The sequence below is a fragment of the Osmerus eperlanus genome, chromosome 5, assembly GCF_963692335.1.
Source record: "Osmerus eperlanus chromosome 5, fOsmEpe2.1, whole genome shotgun sequence".
Lineage (NCBI taxonomy): Eukaryota > Metazoa > Chordata > Actinopteri > Osmeriformes > Osmeridae > Osmerus > Osmerus eperlanus.
Window position 1 is genome coordinate 21,279,183 of NC_085022.1, and position 16,844 is coordinate 21,296,026.

The window sequence follows — 16,844 nt, forward strand, 5'->3', positions numbered from 1 at the left end:
ACCTGTGCGCTGGACTTTGACTTCCTCTACCGCCCAGTAGTCTTGTGACAACTGCTTGACATTGTGGGTGTGATCGTTTGAACAAGGACTCAGACAACAAAAGGAACAGGATACATACCTCAGCAAGTCTGTTGTCAGTCGCTAAGCGATTGCTCAGAGACTCATTAGAAAGCTGTAGATGTAGTCAGCTGTACATTAGCACAATCTACTCAAACAAATAGATTTAATGATCTTTTATTCAACTGTAGTCATACATTATAAAGGTGGCAGTGCATTAGAGAACACCATTAAGAAGGAATTTGCTAAGAAAGCAAGGCACAAATACTGTATGAAGCAGACGATGAGACTGGCTGGATCCAGAGGCTGTGAAAGTGCTCCTCAAACAAAATTTATTGACTTCATCAGAAGGCAATAAATGCAACACGGTATGTATTCAGTATCAGCCACATAATCAAATATTTCAGAAATGTAAAGGATATCCCTTAACGTTGAACTATATCTGATCTGTATAAAAGCTTTCACCAATATCAACTGCAAAATGTGCAGGAAAAACATTCTTGAGATTAGCTCTTCACCTATGGTATAATAAATACTGTTCTCAGGGTGGAAGTCAAAGGAATCAAAATACTTTCAATTTAAAACGATGCTGTAACATTTTATATAATCCCAGTGCCTATACATGGCAAAAAGCATAAATTGTGCCAATAAAATACATACATGTAGAAAATATTAAATTTACTATAATGTGTTTGGTGAAGTATAAGCAATATCCATTCTTCCATGTATTCAGGACAACTGTTTATCTATTAAAGCTGATATAATCCCTGCATGGTTTACAGTATATGGGTGGGAAATGGCTTGTCTTTGGTACGAATGGTGGTTCCCTGCATGGAGTCACAGCTGTCAGGGGTCTTAAATCCGGATGAGGAAGTCCAGGTTGAGACTGCTGGGGATCTGGATGGTCTCCAGGGCAATGGTAGAGGGTGCAAATGTAAAAGTGATGGAGAATATCTTCCTGGAGTCCATGAGCAACATTGGAGAATCAACTCGGTCTTTCAAAAGGGTCTGAGAAATGGCAAACCAAAATATAAAATCATACATTTATCAACAACAACAAAAGAAGAGTGGATATGTACTACCTTCACAAATGCAAAACACAACTTTGACATACCTGTATAGTTTGGATAAATTTCACCGAAACTCGTTCCTCAAATTCCATTACTGGGGTGTACAGGTTCAGCACTTTCACAATCTGATGAGAGCAAACATATTTAGAGAGCTTTAAACTACTCTGTTTTACTCAGGAAAATAATACAAATGTAAATATGGGTAATAACTGGGTAAACACACAAGAAAAGCCTCTGATTATGCCTGCAATCCCTTTACTGGCCACACACTTTACCTGTGATGTGGTGAGGGCGCTACACATGGTGCTGATGGCTTTGGCGTCTTCCTCCGTTTTCTTCTTCACCTGCAGCAGCTGTGCGGCCTGGATGAGGGGCTCCAGGGTCTCCTTGGCACCACTGCTGATCAGATCCCTCTCCACCAGCCACTCCTCCAACTGCCACACGTTATACCTGAGGAGACCCAGAGACCAGGGTCAAACTCAGACATTTACATTTTATATTTAGTCATTTAGCAGATGCTCTTATCCAGAGCGACTTACAGTAAGTACAGGGACATTCCCCCCACCCCCCCCGAGACAAGTAGGGTGAAGTGCTTTGCCCAAGGACACAACGTCATTCGGCAAGGCCGGGAATTGAACCGGCAACCTGATTAATCCGACCCCCTTTAGACACGACAAACCCTCCACACCACAGAGGGGCGCTAGCACAGCCGGAGCCTGACCCCCCTGTGTTACCTGATCTGCAGGCCTTTGCTCCAGGAGCACATGTCTTTCCGCAGCAGCAGGTTGTTGAGGGTGACGGAGCAGATGATGTAGAACTGCTGCTTGACCACCTGCTTGATGAGCTCGGGGTCCATGCCGTGCTGGGTCATGGAGGCGTGGAAGAGGCTGAGCTGCTGCATGATGGTATCCACGGTGTGGGCATCCTCCTCAGGGGAGGTCCTCTTCCTGAGACCTGTGGGCTTGGCTCCAAGCACTCCCTGGATGGTCTCATGTTCCAGCATACCTGAGACTGCATGTTTAAAAAAGTTAAAGAAATTGAAATGTTTGGGGGGTTAAAATCAAATTAATTACAGAACTTTAGAGGCATGTTTTTGTTTTTTTTATTTTATTTTTTTAAGACTTATTTATGATGTTTTTTATTGTTGAAGGTAACAGGCCTTTTACCTATCATTGGGTGAAGGATCTCCTCCATACACTTAACAAGCTGCTGGTAGATCTGGATTGCTAGGTCACTCAGAACCTGATGGTACTCTGACAGGTCGAAGTTGGAAAGACAGTGCTCATTCTGTCTGGGAGTGTTGAACTTGATAAACGCCTGCACAAAGGTGAAGCAGAAACCCAACAGGTATTAATGGACGGCGCATGGGGTAGTTAACCCAGTGCTAGCATCACTATCAGTGTCCTCCAGCTTACCTCCTCTCCACTGTACTGCTTCAGACAGTACAGGAACCGGCATGTGTTGGCCAACCAGAAAGACACTGTGTCGAAGTCGTCACCTCTCCTCTGTGAGACAAAATGGACACTCTCAAAAACACTTCAGACCCAGCGCGCTCGCCGTGCTACTCGCTCTGCGGGGGACAGCGTCCTCCTACCTTGATCACGCCCTTCACGCTGTTGATGGTGGTGTTCAGCAGGGTGCTGACTCTCTGGTCGTCGTTGGCATAGTCGGCGTGGCGCAGGCACATGAAGAGGATGAAGGCAGGAAGCCCGGGCACCAAGTTGACAGCCACGCCGCGAGGCTTCAGGTCTGACGGACACACGAAAACAACTTGAATACATTTTATTCTTTCAGCTGATGGTTTTATCCAAAGCGACGTGCAAATAGTACAGTGGAAGATCCAAGGGTCTGAAGAACATTGTTCCAACACTATTTTGGTGGTTAAAGTCTAGGAACGGTCTGTTTTTTTTACAAGCCACGTCACTCACATCAGGACATTAGAAAACATTGGGGCAGTTTCCAAACTTGGACCACTGGTTAGTGTGCTTTAGACAGGTAAACATACCGACGACTAGGTTTTTCAGCAGCCGGCTCTCATCCCCTCTCTTGTACTCCAGCATGCCCTGGAAGTCCTTCTCCTTGCGGCTGATACTGGCCCGGTGGACCGACTGAGAGGGAACACTCTCCTGCAGCCCTCCAGCTACACACAGCAAAAACCAGATCATGACCGGGTCTTGTTCCAAAACAATTTCAAGCATACCTGTGATTTGTCTTTAGTTTTTACGTGACCCTATGAAAGCATACCTTCAAACTCCTCCAGCTTTTTCACGTAGAGTTTAAGCTGTTTCTTGAGTTTGCGTATGACCTTGTCCTGCTTCCCCTGCTGTTCCATTAGATCCTACACGATGACAACACAGGCGAAGGTCAAACATGCTGCATCGATGTCCTCCACGGCAACAATGAAATACCGTCCGCCCAGCGCAGAGTTGTGGGGGACGCCCGTACCCACCAGGTTCTCGTTAGTGAGGCGTGTCATCTCGTGCTGGAGGCCGGCGTCGATGCGAGCGCCCTGGGGCAGGTAGAGGCTCTGGGCCATGAGCTGCTGCTGCTGCCGGTTGTCTTCCCTCGCCCTGCGCACCTCCTCACGCATCTCCTCACACTCCTCCTCGTGACTCCTGTCCTGCAGCCGCAACTGGGCCTCCAGCACCCTGCAGGAGGAGGTGAAGGGCAGGGCGACAGGAGAGGGAGACCACGAGGGTAAGAGACAAAATAAATATCTCTATTTTATTTTTTTCACCACCTGTGTGAATGGTGTCAATCAGTGTCCAACAGAGTAAGTCTGTTGTTGTGTCAGTTTCTACTCCAATTCATGTTGAGAAAGAATATGTTTTCCGGTTGGTGTTTCATACCGGTTTGTCTCCTTTAGCCCCTCGTAGGCCAGCCAGAGCTCTCCATCCTCGTTCAGAGTGTGGACGTCAGGAGCGGATCTGGGAAACGTGAAAACAAAAAAAAGAAAGAAGAAAACAAATGTCAACCAAAACATCCAGGAAGTGGATGGGGTGGAGGAGGAGGAGGAGGCCAGAATCAGAATTACCTGTCAGACTTATGTGGATGTATAGACGGCAGTGGGATCTCACTAATATCCTTTAGATTCAGCCCTTCTCCCAACATTGAGTCCTACATAGAATCAAAATAACTCTTAAACCATATATACACACACACACAACATTTTATCTCTCTCCAAAAATCCAACCATATCATGTGAATTACAGGACCTTTCTTTGAACAAAGGCTTGAGGTAAAACACCTACCTTGTGTTTGAGCGCCTCCTGGCGCACCAGATGGGAGCGGAGAAGCAGCACCTCCTCCTTGCGCATGTCCAGCTCCTCGTTGGAGGTGTTGAGCTGCTCCAGCAGCACCTTGTAGGGCAGGGAGCCGGGACTAGGGGGCGCTGGAGAGCCACAGTCCTCGGTCAGGGACTGACGCAGCTCGCCCAAGTCCTGCTTCAGCTTCTTATTCTCAGACTCCAACTCCTGCCGCTGAAAAAGAGGAGAGTCAGAGGAAGGGCCTCCCATACCCATCTACAGAGCCCGTCTCTTCCAGAACAATCTACGAGTCCATCCTTACCTTGAGAGCCTCCATGTCCAGCTCAGCCCTACCAGCGGTCTTCTGCTCCTCGGCCTCCTGTAGCAAGAAGCAGAAACGCCATCAACAAAACAAGACCAACTGCACAGTGATGTAGACGTGTGTGATAAACGTCGTTCGACTCCTCCTAGGTGGTCGTCTGGCGTCCGGCACCTTGGCCTTGTTAATCTGGACGTCCTCTCTCCGGTCCAGCTGGCGCCGCAGACCCTGCTTGTCCTGCTCCAGCTCCTTGACTCTCCACTGCAGCTTCAGAAGGACCGGCATGTCCACAGCAGTCTCGGTCACATCCTGGCCAATGGCAAATAAAACCCTGTTCAGGTACTTGTGTTCCTTACTTGAGTTAACGCAGAAGATTCCTGCTCGTGTTGGACACCTCGTACCTCGCTTCGTACAGAGCTGTCCTCTGGGAATCCAGAACTTTGGGTGCCCTCTGACCCGTTGCTGCTGTAGTTGGAGTCTGTTCTCCTGTGCCCAGGCTTGCGTGTGCCCTGCTGAGAGAAAAATATTACTCATGGACAGCCAAACCAAGCAGTACCGCTTCGGTGTGTGTGTGTGTGTGTGTGTGTGAGAGAGGGTTCCATCCAAGCATGAATGTCTCTCACCACACTCAGTCTCATCTCATCCTTCAGGTCACCGTAGCGTTCCTCCAGGTGCAGGTGTTCACTCAGCAGACTCTGGTAGCGGGAGCGCTCCTCTGTCAGGTCTCTCTCCATTTGCTGGCTGTTTGCCACCTCGGCCTTGATCTCTGACCGGGCCAATGGGTGGACACACGTCACAAACACTCACCTGGGCACTTAACAGGACCTCATTAGTGATAAGATGTCATCATTGCAGACCTGAAATCTGCTGGTCCTGTTCCTCGATCAGCTGATTCAGGTTGTTTCTCTCGCTGTTCATCAAGCTGTTTTTGGCATTCAACTCTGCCAGAGACTGGGGGTCAAGGCAAATTAAAGTGCCAAGCTGCTACAATTTTGTACTGCACAAATTCAAATGATCCAAATACAAATATTTGGCATGTGAGCACACTGGTTGTTCCAGTGCCTGTGGGGTTGAATCATAAACCAGACAGACGTGATCGACCTACCTGCTCCATTTTCTGCTTGTAGGTCTTGGCCTGCTCCTCTACGGCCTCCTTCTCCCCGCGGGTGGTCTCCAGCTCCTGACGGAGGAAGGACAGCTGTTCCAGGAGGGAGGGGACCCTCTCCGCCTTGCCCCGGGCCTCTTCCTCCGCCGCACGCAGGCGCTCCACCTCCCTCCCCAGCCTCTCGCTTTCGCCGGCCTGGGACCTCTCCTGGCCACCCAGCCTCTCACTGAGCTCTCTGTTCTCCTTGTGCTGTAGGGGGGGAGACACGCAGACTAACCATGTGACACGACACAACTCCCTCTACCTCAGAACGTTGTTGTTTTCCCAGCTTGGGTACATCATAAACCAAACAGCTAAAATACTCGATCCTGATTGGACAGATAAAACCAAACATGGACACAGATGCAGTCGGTGGGTGCCCTTGTTTGCCGTGACGGAGCTCACCTGCTCGTCCACCTTGCGCTGCAGCTGCATGATCTTGTTCTCCATGCCTACGTTGAGCTTCTTGAAGTGCTCCACCGAGCGGGCCTCCACCTTCAGCTTCTTCAGCTGCCGCTTGGCGCTGAGGCGCCGGACGCAGCTCTGCAGCAGGACCACGGCCTCCAGGGTGCGCCTGTACCTGCGCCGGGCCAGCCAGCCTCGCACCCGCCTCTGGACCACCACAGCCTTGTGTTCATACAGCAGCTGAGAGGGAATGAGCACACACACACACAGAGACACACACACACAGAGACACACACACAGAGACACATGCCCTCAATGATTTCCTGTACACCCACCATCAAATATGTGTCGTGAATTGAGGGTAAGAAATTACACAGGGAAGAGGAGCCCTTGGTACAGTACAAGACAGTACTGTACGCCCACGACTTCCTACTAGACTACTTCATCACTCTTCATCATTTGTAGAGGTGTTATTTACCTTGTGATAGTGCTGTCTGGCCCTGTAGGCCCGTAGGTAGCACTGCACCGTAATGGCCGCCTGGCGCAGTTTCTGGTAACGCCTCCTGGTCGCCCACATCCGCACGTTTCTCTGAACGACGACTGCAGCCTTAGTCCGCCGCATAAACTTGACAAGACTGAGGGACACAGGCGAGATGGACTAAATACTAATTAATCCCTGACAGGCTACCAGGGAAAGAGATGTGGTAAGATGTCCAAGAAAGGGCCTCAGTCAGATTCAAACCCAGGCCCCTGCCTTAAGGTTCCCTCTCTTACCCTGTGAGCTACTGGGCCTCACAGTAAAGACTCTTAAAGGTTTTACATGATCAACATACCCACTGTGATGCCTGAACTCACCAACGGGCCTGATGGCCGCGTACATATCTCTGTAGTGTGACGGCACCCGTCTTCATCCTCAGGTACTTCTTGCGGGCCACCCAGCAGCGGATGGTCTTCTGGATCCGGACACAGGCTTTCCGCAGTTTGTCTGAGCGCAACTTCTCCAGGTAGGCTACCTGGCCAGCCCGGAAGAAGATTTTGTTTTTGCCAAACTGGTACTTGTCCTGGTCCTTGAGACAAAGTAGAACATTGTTCAAGCTCTTTGTTCAAGATTTTTTACTTTTGCAAAAAACAATAGTTGTGCTTCAAGAAACCTTATTTACATGTACCTTAACTAATTTCTCCAGGACATTCTTGCAGGTCAGCTTCCTGTCCGAGAGAACATCTTTTTGTGTCATCAGAACCCGGTAGCGGCTGAAAAACTCTTGATAGGTCCACCTGCAATCAAGTCAACTGTCTGTCATTCAGCCTATGACAATCAAGTCAAATGTCTGTCATTCAGCCTATGACATGGAGCATTTTCAGGTACATACGGGGATGTTTGTGTTCATGTGCTATGTGGAGTGTTTGCATGCATGCGGTCATGCAGGAGACCATGGGCTGCATGCACAGGATGTACCTAGATGGGAAGCCCGCGGCCGAGATGCGAATAGTTTCCAGAACGCCACAGGCCCTTAGCTGCTGTACAGCCCTCACCGGGTCCATCCTTACACAAAGAAACCACACATCACCGTTTCTCAATGGGCTCTTTCAAATCCCATGAGATAGAAAACAAGTATGGAAAAGGAAAAATGGGTTCTTCTAATCCAGTGTGTCTGAGAAGAATTTCATCTGTGGAGATAGGAGAGGAATCTTTCTCACGTGAAAGGAGTTTTGAGGTCATTGGGCTTGATGCATCGGACATAGTGGGGAGTGGTGGCGTTCAGGGTCTCCATCAGTAAGTGTAGAGAATTGCGAAACTGTAAAGAAAATGCAAGTTCAAGGAAGAGCTCTGACTGCACGAAGCTACAATGACGAATCAGTCTCTCCTGCTCCCGTACTTGCAGGCCGACAGTCTTCTTGTGATCCCTCTGGGCATGACCAGACCGTGTCATTGCTGTGCTTGTGGGCCTCTCTTCCTGGAACAGCTCCAGCAGCAGCTCAAACTGCAGTGAAATACATCAATTATTCAGAACATGATATTAGGCTTCGACCTTTCCATAAGAGACTGAGCGGCCAGCAGGTGGCAGTGTTGCCAGGCCACCCTCCCTCATTCTTCCCCTCACATTGTCCAGACTTGTTTCCACAGCTCTAACTTCTAGGGTGTGGGGTCTCAGCGCTACACAAGACAAGCTGACTAGTCAACCACTGAAAGCTGTGTGCACTTTTACACACGCTTTTACTGAGGGTGGAACCAGAGCGAGAGAGAGAGCGCGAGAGAGCGAGAGAGCGAGAGCGAGAGAGAGAGAGAGAGAGAGAGAAGAAATACCAAAACACAACCTTGCTTAGTTTCAGAACATTTATCTGTTCTTCATTGACTGTGTCCTTGTTCTTCTCCAGGAACCCTTCACACTGATACTCCACCTTAAAACCAGGAGAGATCAGACAACGGTTAGGGAAATGTTCACTTTGCTCAGATAAGACCGGAAGAGATTAAGCTCACTCTGCAACCTAATTGACCGGTGCTGTTCTGCGAGTAAACCTATTAACTCTGCTCATACCACACTGGATCACATGTATACCTCAGACAGTGAGCAGGAAATTACTTGTCACTGAAATCATTTCCACATCCTATTCACTTACACAACCACATGGTGGTTAGCACACGTACCAGAAGTTCAATCATTATGTTTGTGTTCACCTTGTCTGCAAAGTGTAGGATGATGAAGGCCTTGTTAGACATACGAGGCTTCTCAAAGTGAGCTTTCTGCTTCAGGAGGGTGTTGTAGAGTTTCTGGGCCCATGAGTCATTGGAACCTTTGGGCATCTATGGAAGGAAGGAAGGGGTTGACTCCAGCATTACTGGGCTTCCTCAAAACACACTCCTGTGGACGGCTTTACAGGCACAGTCAGCGTGGGTAGGAAATTATGCTGTTACTTTGCACTCCTCGTCCAGAAGATCCAGAACTCCCATCTTGGCTTCAATCAGGTCGATGCACGGCTGGTTATCAGAGAAGTCAATCAGCGTCCAGGGGATCTGCTCCTTCAAGTACTCCTCCTGCTCCAGCTTGAACACGTGCTGGGGAGAGGATCAGGGCACAGTCAGCCACATGCTATAATTCGGAGATCCATTACTGATATGCACACAAGATAGAGACCAACCATGTTAAACTGTTGCTGAAGCTTCTCATTGGCATAATTTATGCAAAACTGCTCAAAGCTGTTGACATCAAATGTTTCAAACCTGAAGAGAAAAAGACAGTAGAACTAAAGTAAGTCTTAACAACAACAAAAAAAGAAAAATGAACAAGAATGAACAAAAACACACCCATAAATGTCTAAAACCCCGATGAAGGAGTGCTGCTTGCTGGCAGACTGCAAGGCTTCGTTGATATGATTGACGATCCAGGAGAAGAGTTTCGCGTAGATGTGTTTAGCGAGGGCATCTCTGGCGTTGACGGCGTTCACCTTGGAGAAAGGCTTAACGTAGACCTCAGTTGTAGTCTTCAGCTTGCTGTGACACAACCAGTGGGCCATATCCTGATAGGGCACACCCAGCAGCTCACAGAACACAGTCAGGTGACTGTTGTCAGGCTGAAATCACATCAATTTGAATACATAGCTGGTTAGAGCTTTAAGGTATCCTCAATAAATGGTTACCGGCATAAAAAGGTTGAAAAAAGTGTTCCTTACATAAACAAGTCAGAGAAAAATAGTAAATCTTCCTGTTAACATCTACAGAAACACGTGGAACCCACGTGGAACCCATGTGGACTTACCAAGATGGTGCTTCTGTCTCCACTACTATCCTTCACCTCCACATTGCCCAGATGAAGAACCGCAGCAAGGATTTGAAATACTGCGATTTGATATGCTTCACTGATTCCTAAAAGTAAAACGTTTTCAAGAATAAGTGTAGGCTGTGTGACTACAAACCTGAACTTTGGGTTTCTTAACCCTTGTGTTATCTTCGGGTCAATCTGACCCATCAGTCATTGTGACCCACTGTCGTATTGCGACAAATTTACCTCATACAAAAACAAAGTGAAGCATTTTCTTTTAACTGTCGGGCTGTCTCAGACCCCCCACATTGCAATGGTTAAAAGAAAATATTTTTTATTTGTTTTTGTATTGGGTAAAATTGGGTAAACACAACAGTGGTTCGTTGTGAACCTTTGGGTCATGTGACCCGAAGGCAGCACGAGGGTTAAAAAAGGTAGGACTTTTGTACAATTTGACTACCCCCCTCCTCAGGGGTGAGGACTTGCCCAACAATGAGAGAGCCTTCCTGGTGCTGTACATTTCCTTGGCGTCATCAACTCCTTCTATCACTGGGCTGCGACCATGGTTAGTACAGTGGAAGTCTTCTGCGCTACCTTCATTTCATCACACAAAACATATTTCTATAAAAGTCAATGTACAGGTACAGTGGCCATAGCTCCGTGTGTTTCTTGTCATTCAGACTTGTGACATGTATTAATATATGGTTTTTTTAACAAGATTTCATAGGTGATTTCATACACAGAGAGCAACCAGAAAGGGTGTAAACTACAGTGGATGTAACCAAATCAAAAGCCCATGGGGTAATTTGGGAATCCTCTGTTTAACATGGCAGAGTCATTTTGGGCATGGCACTTTAAACTCCAGGACAGGGTGGTTTTCCCACAGTATGATAACAACAGCTTTTTAATTGGCCAGATCGTTTAGACAAATGCCGTACCCAACTTCAAAGCTTTGAACTCTTGAAGATGGGAGGAGGCACACAGCTGGTAGAAAATGTGATAATTCCTCTCTCCATGCGCCTAAGAAAAAAAAACACTGACATTTTAAATCTATGAAATTTCTAATAAGAGGTTGTAAAGATAGAAATGACATAATTGCTTTGTGTCTTTTTCTGATTATAGACTAGTTAGAAGCAGACCAGGATAATCAAATTGAGGATTAAAAGGACTATATATATATATATATATATATATATACTGGACAAAGCAAGATATCTAAGGATATCACGTCCAGCTGTTCAGCTGTGGCAAGTTAGGCCCGAGAGTGGGCATCAGACAGATGCTCACACTATGCGAATGATCAAAAGGCCCACTCACCTGGAAAACGACTCTAGATTTCTCGAGGAGGTACGTTCTCATGTTAGCCCCGATAATGTGATGCTTCTTGTCAAAGCCAATCTCGATGTACTTCCCAAAGCGACTGCTGTTGTCATTTCTGGTTGTCTTGGCGTTTCCTATCGCCTAGAGGAGAAGCAGAAAGGACGCTGTGTGTCATGCAGTCATGCTACAGGCACATGAACCTAGATGGATGGTTTCTAACCTCCATGATGGGGTTGGAGGCCAAGACCCTGTCCTCGATGTTGGCATCGCTGGAGCTGCTGACTGTGGCAAAGTAACGCATGGCATACTTGGCAGAGACAGTTTTTCCAGCACCCGACTCTCCACTCACGATGATGGACTGATTCCTTTCATTTCTGTAGGAATGAGTAGTCGTTCGTTGTTTGATGTGAAATTTCATTAGGACCTTGGAATTATGAATCTAATGAAGACACACAAAAAATCTGAAAATAAAAAAAACTTTTCCATCTAAACAGAATGCTACTTGTGACAAACCTGGCCATCTGTTTGTACGCTTCTTCAGCAACAGCAAATATATGAGGGTCCATGTCCCCCATGTTTTGTCCACTGTAGGCATTGATGATGTCAGAGTCATAAATAGGTAGACTCTCATAGGGATTGATGGCAACCAAGACAATGCCTGAACACATCAACAAATAAGTATGAATACAGTGAATCCATATGCTAGTCTGACAGTTAGTATTAACTGTTTCCTTACACACACAGACACATGATGGGGATTCTATTTCAAATAAATAACGGGGTTTCAATTTCTATATTACAATAGTCACTTGTGTAAAACCTCAGTACAGTCCTATCAATTGGCATTGTTGTAAGTTGAATATAGAGTCCAACTCAATGATCAGCATGAACAAGAGATTATGTCAGACAGTACAGTGAAAGAGACTCCAAAGTCTACACTGACGCAGATAGTGAATCTACAGAGGAATAGTTCTTTACCACAGTACGTGTAAATCAACTTGGAGTCGATAAAGCGCACTTTGAGGTTGTGGAGGACAGCAGGCTCGTTGAGGTAGCTGAGTGCTGTGAGGTCGTTCTCCCCCACCAAGATGTCAGGATTTCTTAAGTAGGGTAAACTTTGGGTCTGGGGGTCAATTTTGTGTTCCACATTCTGGAAAGAGACAAAAGAGTTTCAATGAAATTGACAAAACATGTAGATGTTTTAGTAGAGTAATTTGTGTAGATATTACAAATTAATTCTGCCCCCAGTCAGTATTCACTTTAACTAGCCACAGCAGATAATACGTTGCACTTATTTTCATAGTTATCTGGAGTTGGTCTAGCCTACATGACCAAACACGAAGGTACATTGGCAGAGTGCAGCAGCTTAAGGCACTGGAGAAATGATGATGCATAGAACACATTAATTACATTTGGAGAAGTTTCTTCTAAAGAGCATGCAGTCTCTTCTATGGCCACGATTTGTCCAAGGAGCCCAGTTCTTTCAAATTCAACCATAGGTCATGTTTTCCTACCTCTCACCAACAGGAAGGAAACTATGAACATTGGACAAATTCACTCGACCCCGCCCGACCAGCAACCTGCCCTGATCCCTTCTTACCGTGCCATCCTCGAGCTGGAGATGGATAACTTTGTCCCCCGGGGTGTAGTCTCTCGTGAGCTCTGCTGACTTCCACACCTCTGCTGCATCTGGAAGCCATACTCGGACATTCTGAGAGACAGAAGCACAGGTCATGACACAGCTGCCTATTAGCAGCGAATACCTTTAAATGTCAGTAGGCACATACTCAATTTGTTGTTTACGGTAGCTATTTAATTACAATCATTTATAATTAAAAACAAAACAATACCACGTCCGTGTTCAAATGTAACTATACGTTGCTTTAGAACCATGTAGCCTTTTTCTGCCACTGCGTTATTTCGAAAAAAGTAATTCGCTCAATTCTACCTGAAATATAAAACTAACAGACAGACCATCCCGGTGAATCAATGAGAAACTGTATGTCAACTAATCTAGTATTAACCTACCTTCGAATACAGCTCTGAGGCTGCCATCGCACTAACTCTGCTTTAATCCGTCTTCAGTTCAACTCTCTTCTGCAATTGAGACACAGTGTGTGGGCATAATCCATTTTCGTAGCAAATGTGGACATAAGAGTTGCAGCTCTCCTGTTTCGAGTTTTGCCAACACATACTTTTCCAACACAGAACTTTGTGCATTATGGGTAGCTACAGCTGGCCAGCGTGCTGTGGCACGTTTGCCTCGGGCGAGGGACGCGTGCCACGTAGTGGCCTGGAAAGGGTATTACATCGCATTGGACCGTTAAAAAAAAATCATGTTTATGCAATATGAATGCAAAATTGGAGAAATTGAAGGTCGCTGTCAACGATTATACTTATTCAACATTACATTTGAGTCAAACAAACCTCCCATGTATTTGCTGATGACTCGTGCTGTTGTGTGCACTTGACTCAGTATTTAAAACGTTTTGTTTCACATGTTTTCAACTAAAAGTCAGAGCCCCAATATTGTACAAAACTATTTTATTTACAAAACAAATGGCACAAGGTGACTGTACAGTAAATGCACATGCACACTCCAGATAATTCATTTTAGTGAGTTGCTTGACTACAAAACCGCTTCATTCACAGAGATTCTCACTGGAGTGAGCAAATATTGCCCGAGAAAAACAGTGGTTCATTACTGTTAAGGCCATTTTAGAAGTCAAGATGAGATGCATGTCCACAGCAGCCTTTGAAAATCAATGTCACAAATATTAATTGTAACAAGACCACCTAAGGGCTATGTCCAAACCATTTTCAATGCATTCAACAAAGAATATAGCGTTCATAAGGAGGGGGTAGATATAATCCAAAACAACAACATTATTTCACAATTCTAATAGGAGGCGCGATGCAAAATGTAAAAACAGTAGCAGAACGGGGCTTCTCTCCAACAGATTGGGATGACTTTCAACCAGTCACTATATTAGATTTCAGAAAAAGTCCTACACATCGTGTCAATAATTTCTAGTTCTATGAGAGAGTTGTGTGGCATACATATTCTGGTTGATTAAACAGTGCTTTCTCAATTCTTATCAAGGAGATACACGACGACAAAGGATGGGTTGGCCAATATGTAGACGTGAAGGGCCGGAATGGTAACAAAACAGTTGACGTCACAGAACCTTTCAATTCAACCAGCCAGCTTGCTGGCCACAATCGACGGCTTTCTCTGGGGCAGATCTTGAGGCGTTGGGATGTGGTCCCCCGTAATTTCAGCCTTCTCCGTTGTGGCCGTTGGCACTTGTTTGCTCTTACCCTTGGCTTTCGCCATATTGTAGTCCCCAGAATCAAAGTACTTTTGATGCTGCGTGTATAAAGTGGACATGACAGTTATGAAAATTGTAATTTAATTGTCTTGAATTGAGGACTACATCCAAAAAGTTATACCACACATACCCCTTTCTGAAGTCGTTTCCTGAGAAGGTCAGATCCTCCGGGTTTGGCACCAAGATGAGGATACCGTGCCTTCAGTTTCGCCTCCTCGGCCTTCTCTGGACTTACAACTTTATCATCCATTTCCTACAGCAAAGCAATGTAAAGAATTGTATCGTTGAGTTGTGCACGAGTGGCATATTTTGGCCTAGGCAGTTGCTAGCTACACAGCCAACGATCAAGCTACCGCCAAGCTGCACCGACAAACAACCACCACCAGGAGGAAGGCAGCTAGCTGACTAGAGTCGCTAACTAGATGCTACGTCGTGCAGTAAACTGATTGTTGAAAGGAAATGTTTTCGTTTGATTAATCGTTATGATATGAAAACCATGAATGCTACCGTTTGTCTTATAATCCAAAACGTTGAAGCAGGTACATGTCCAGTGATTAGTCATCATGGCCCCAGAGTTAGTTAGTGCTAGCTAGTTAACGTTAGCCAGCTACTGTCAAATGGTGGTTAGCTGGCAAGCTAAATGTTAGCTTGCGGCATGCATCTCGACAACATAAAATACAATGCAGTAAATTATTCACCTGCTGTTCCTCAGTTGTCCGTGTTATATCACTTCCCTCAGACATAGCTATCAAAGTATAACTCCCTGATACTGACGCTGTTTGCAAAATGTACCAAGCTAGCAAGTTGACACCCTACCAACTCCAATGAAACGATGCTCCAGCTACCAACTTTACCCCAGCACCTGCGCAGTTCAGCGTTTGTGGCTGGAAAATACTTCTACGTCACTATTTCCACACTTCCCTAGGATTTTATTTCGAATTAAATAAAAACGGGAAAATATTAGTTTATCACTTTCTCATGTATTTTTGTACTAGTATTATGTAGAATAACCAAATCAAGCAAAAAAAAAAAAAAATCCTTCAGGCTGTCATGTCTTAAGCAATGATCTGCAAATCCATACTGACCAAACATTTGACATGAACCATTGAGTGATATGATTATGTATGTAGTTCAAACGACAACGTCTCTTTAGTATATACAATTCAGACTCCCATTCAGATCTCCGAGTTTAAACCATGAGGCAAAACACAATATCTCAGCCATTTAATACTAAAGCCACAAAATATCATAAAACTGATTAAACCACATAACTATAGGCCTAATCCATATACCTTTCCAATAAAACGGCAAAAAAACAAAACAAGATTAAATAAAAAAGCAAACCATACTGATAAAACCAAGTTGGATATAAAAACCTCTAAGAGCATATATGTTGAAAATAAAACTGAAATATTAAAAGTAGCCTACATACGATATGTACGATAATGAGTACGTTGTGAAAATAGGCCTACACGTTTTTTAAGGAACGTTTCTTGAGGATGTGTGCACGGGGACCAAAGTACAGTACACAGGGGTCGATACAGAATATTTACTGGTGAATACCGCATTAAAATAATTAACACTGCGTAGGCTACCTTGCAGTCGTTTCGTACAAATCTCATTCCATGCCCCGGATAAACAGGCCCAGAACTAAAGTAGCACTTTTCAACGCAATTTTTTTAAACGACTAACGTTTTTACGTTTACGTTATCTATTTGCTACAGTTAGCTTCTTCGTATATATTCTTCTTTGTACAGTAGTGTTAATGGAAGATTGCCACAATGTTTAGGAGGGGCATCACCGCCACCTACTGTTGAGTTGGGTTATGTGTAGGCTACAGTTGCGAGCGCCAAGGCTGGCCAAGGCTTTGGGGCCCTTTGCATGGCGGGAATGGTGACGTGATGGGAAAGGTGACGGGACAAGTGAAATAGGGCCGCCCAAAAAGTATCTGCCATACGTTTAGTTTTTAATATAGTATATTTTATTAAAGTAGTATATCAATGATTAACATGTTAAGTCACAGTCCCAATTTGACAGGATGCAGAACAGTCAGGCATTCAGGTCAAGGGAATATTTTCTCATTCGCCTTTTAGGTCTCTTCCTTAAAAAAAGGTTCAGAGGGATCATTAGTTTGCTTTGGGGCAAGTTCGTTGAGGGTATTGTTTGCTTACTAATTTCTGAATGTGTGCAGCAG

General features: G+C 45.4%; 2 protein-coding genes across 4 annotated transcripts; both read right to left on the reverse strand.

Moving 5' to 3' along the window:
* Nucleotides 1–224: 224 nt before the first annotated feature.
* Nucleotides 225–13,561, reverse strand: LOC134021555 (unconventional myosin-Va-like). Of its 2 annotated transcripts, none has more exons than XM_062462512.1 (40): nucleotides 13,347–13,561; nucleotides 12,919–13,029; nucleotides 12,297–12,468; nucleotides 11,832–11,976; nucleotides 11,539–11,692; nucleotides 11,316–11,459; nucleotides 10,937–11,018; nucleotides 10,485–10,592; nucleotides 9,996–10,102; nucleotides 9,545–9,810; nucleotides 9,379–9,460; nucleotides 9,155–9,295; nucleotides 8,918–9,043; nucleotides 8,557–8,640; nucleotides 8,118–8,222; nucleotides 7,939–8,036; nucleotides 7,697–7,783; nucleotides 7,407–7,515; nucleotides 7,096–7,307; nucleotides 6,719–6,875; nucleotides 6,241–6,480; nucleotides 5,797–6,045; nucleotides 5,549–5,642; nucleotides 5,315–5,457; nucleotides 5,093–5,200; nucleotides 4,866–5,000; nucleotides 4,695–4,751; nucleotides 4,379–4,606; nucleotides 4,162–4,244; nucleotides 3,977–4,054; nucleotides 3,577–3,775; nucleotides 3,372–3,465; nucleotides 3,133–3,267; nucleotides 2,722–2,876; nucleotides 2,543–2,632; nucleotides 2,294–2,444; nucleotides 1,862–2,138; nucleotides 1,403–1,577; nucleotides 1,172–1,252; nucleotides 225–1,065 (listed from the first exon to the last, which is right to left on the reverse strand). In XM_062462512.1, exons 1-40 carry the CDS (start codon nucleotides 13,371–13,373, stop codon nucleotides 913–915), a joined length of 5,442 nt encoding a protein of 1,813 aa, XP_062318496.1. In that variant the 5' UTR covers nucleotides 13,374–13,561; the 3' UTR covers nucleotides 225–912. The 2 variants fall into 2 exon arrangements, with proteins under 2 accessions (XP_062318496.1, XP_062318495.1); XM_062462511.1 differs by having other exon boundaries at nucleotides 5,093–5,203; nucleotides 13,347–13,559.
* Nucleotides 13,562–13,845: 284 nt separating this feature from the next.
* LOC134021611 (cAMP-regulated phosphoprotein 19-like) lies at nucleotides 13,846–16,386 on the reverse strand. 2 transcript variants are annotated; one of them, XM_062462632.1, is made up of 3 exons: nucleotides 16,246–16,386; nucleotides 14,781–14,903; nucleotides 13,846–14,688 (listed from the first exon to the last, which is right to left on the reverse strand). In XM_062462632.1, exons 1-3 carry the CDS (start codon nucleotides 16,270–16,272, stop codon nucleotides 14,515–14,517), a joined length of 324 nt encoding a protein of 107 aa, XP_062318616.1. In that variant the 5' UTR covers nucleotides 16,273–16,386; the 3' UTR covers nucleotides 13,846–14,514. The 2 variants fall into 2 exon arrangements, with proteins under 2 accessions (XP_062318616.1, XP_062318615.1); XM_062462631.1 differs by lacking the exon at nucleotides 16,246–16,386 and adding an exon at nucleotides 15,349–15,558.
* Nucleotides 16,387–16,844: the final 458 nt, after the last annotated feature.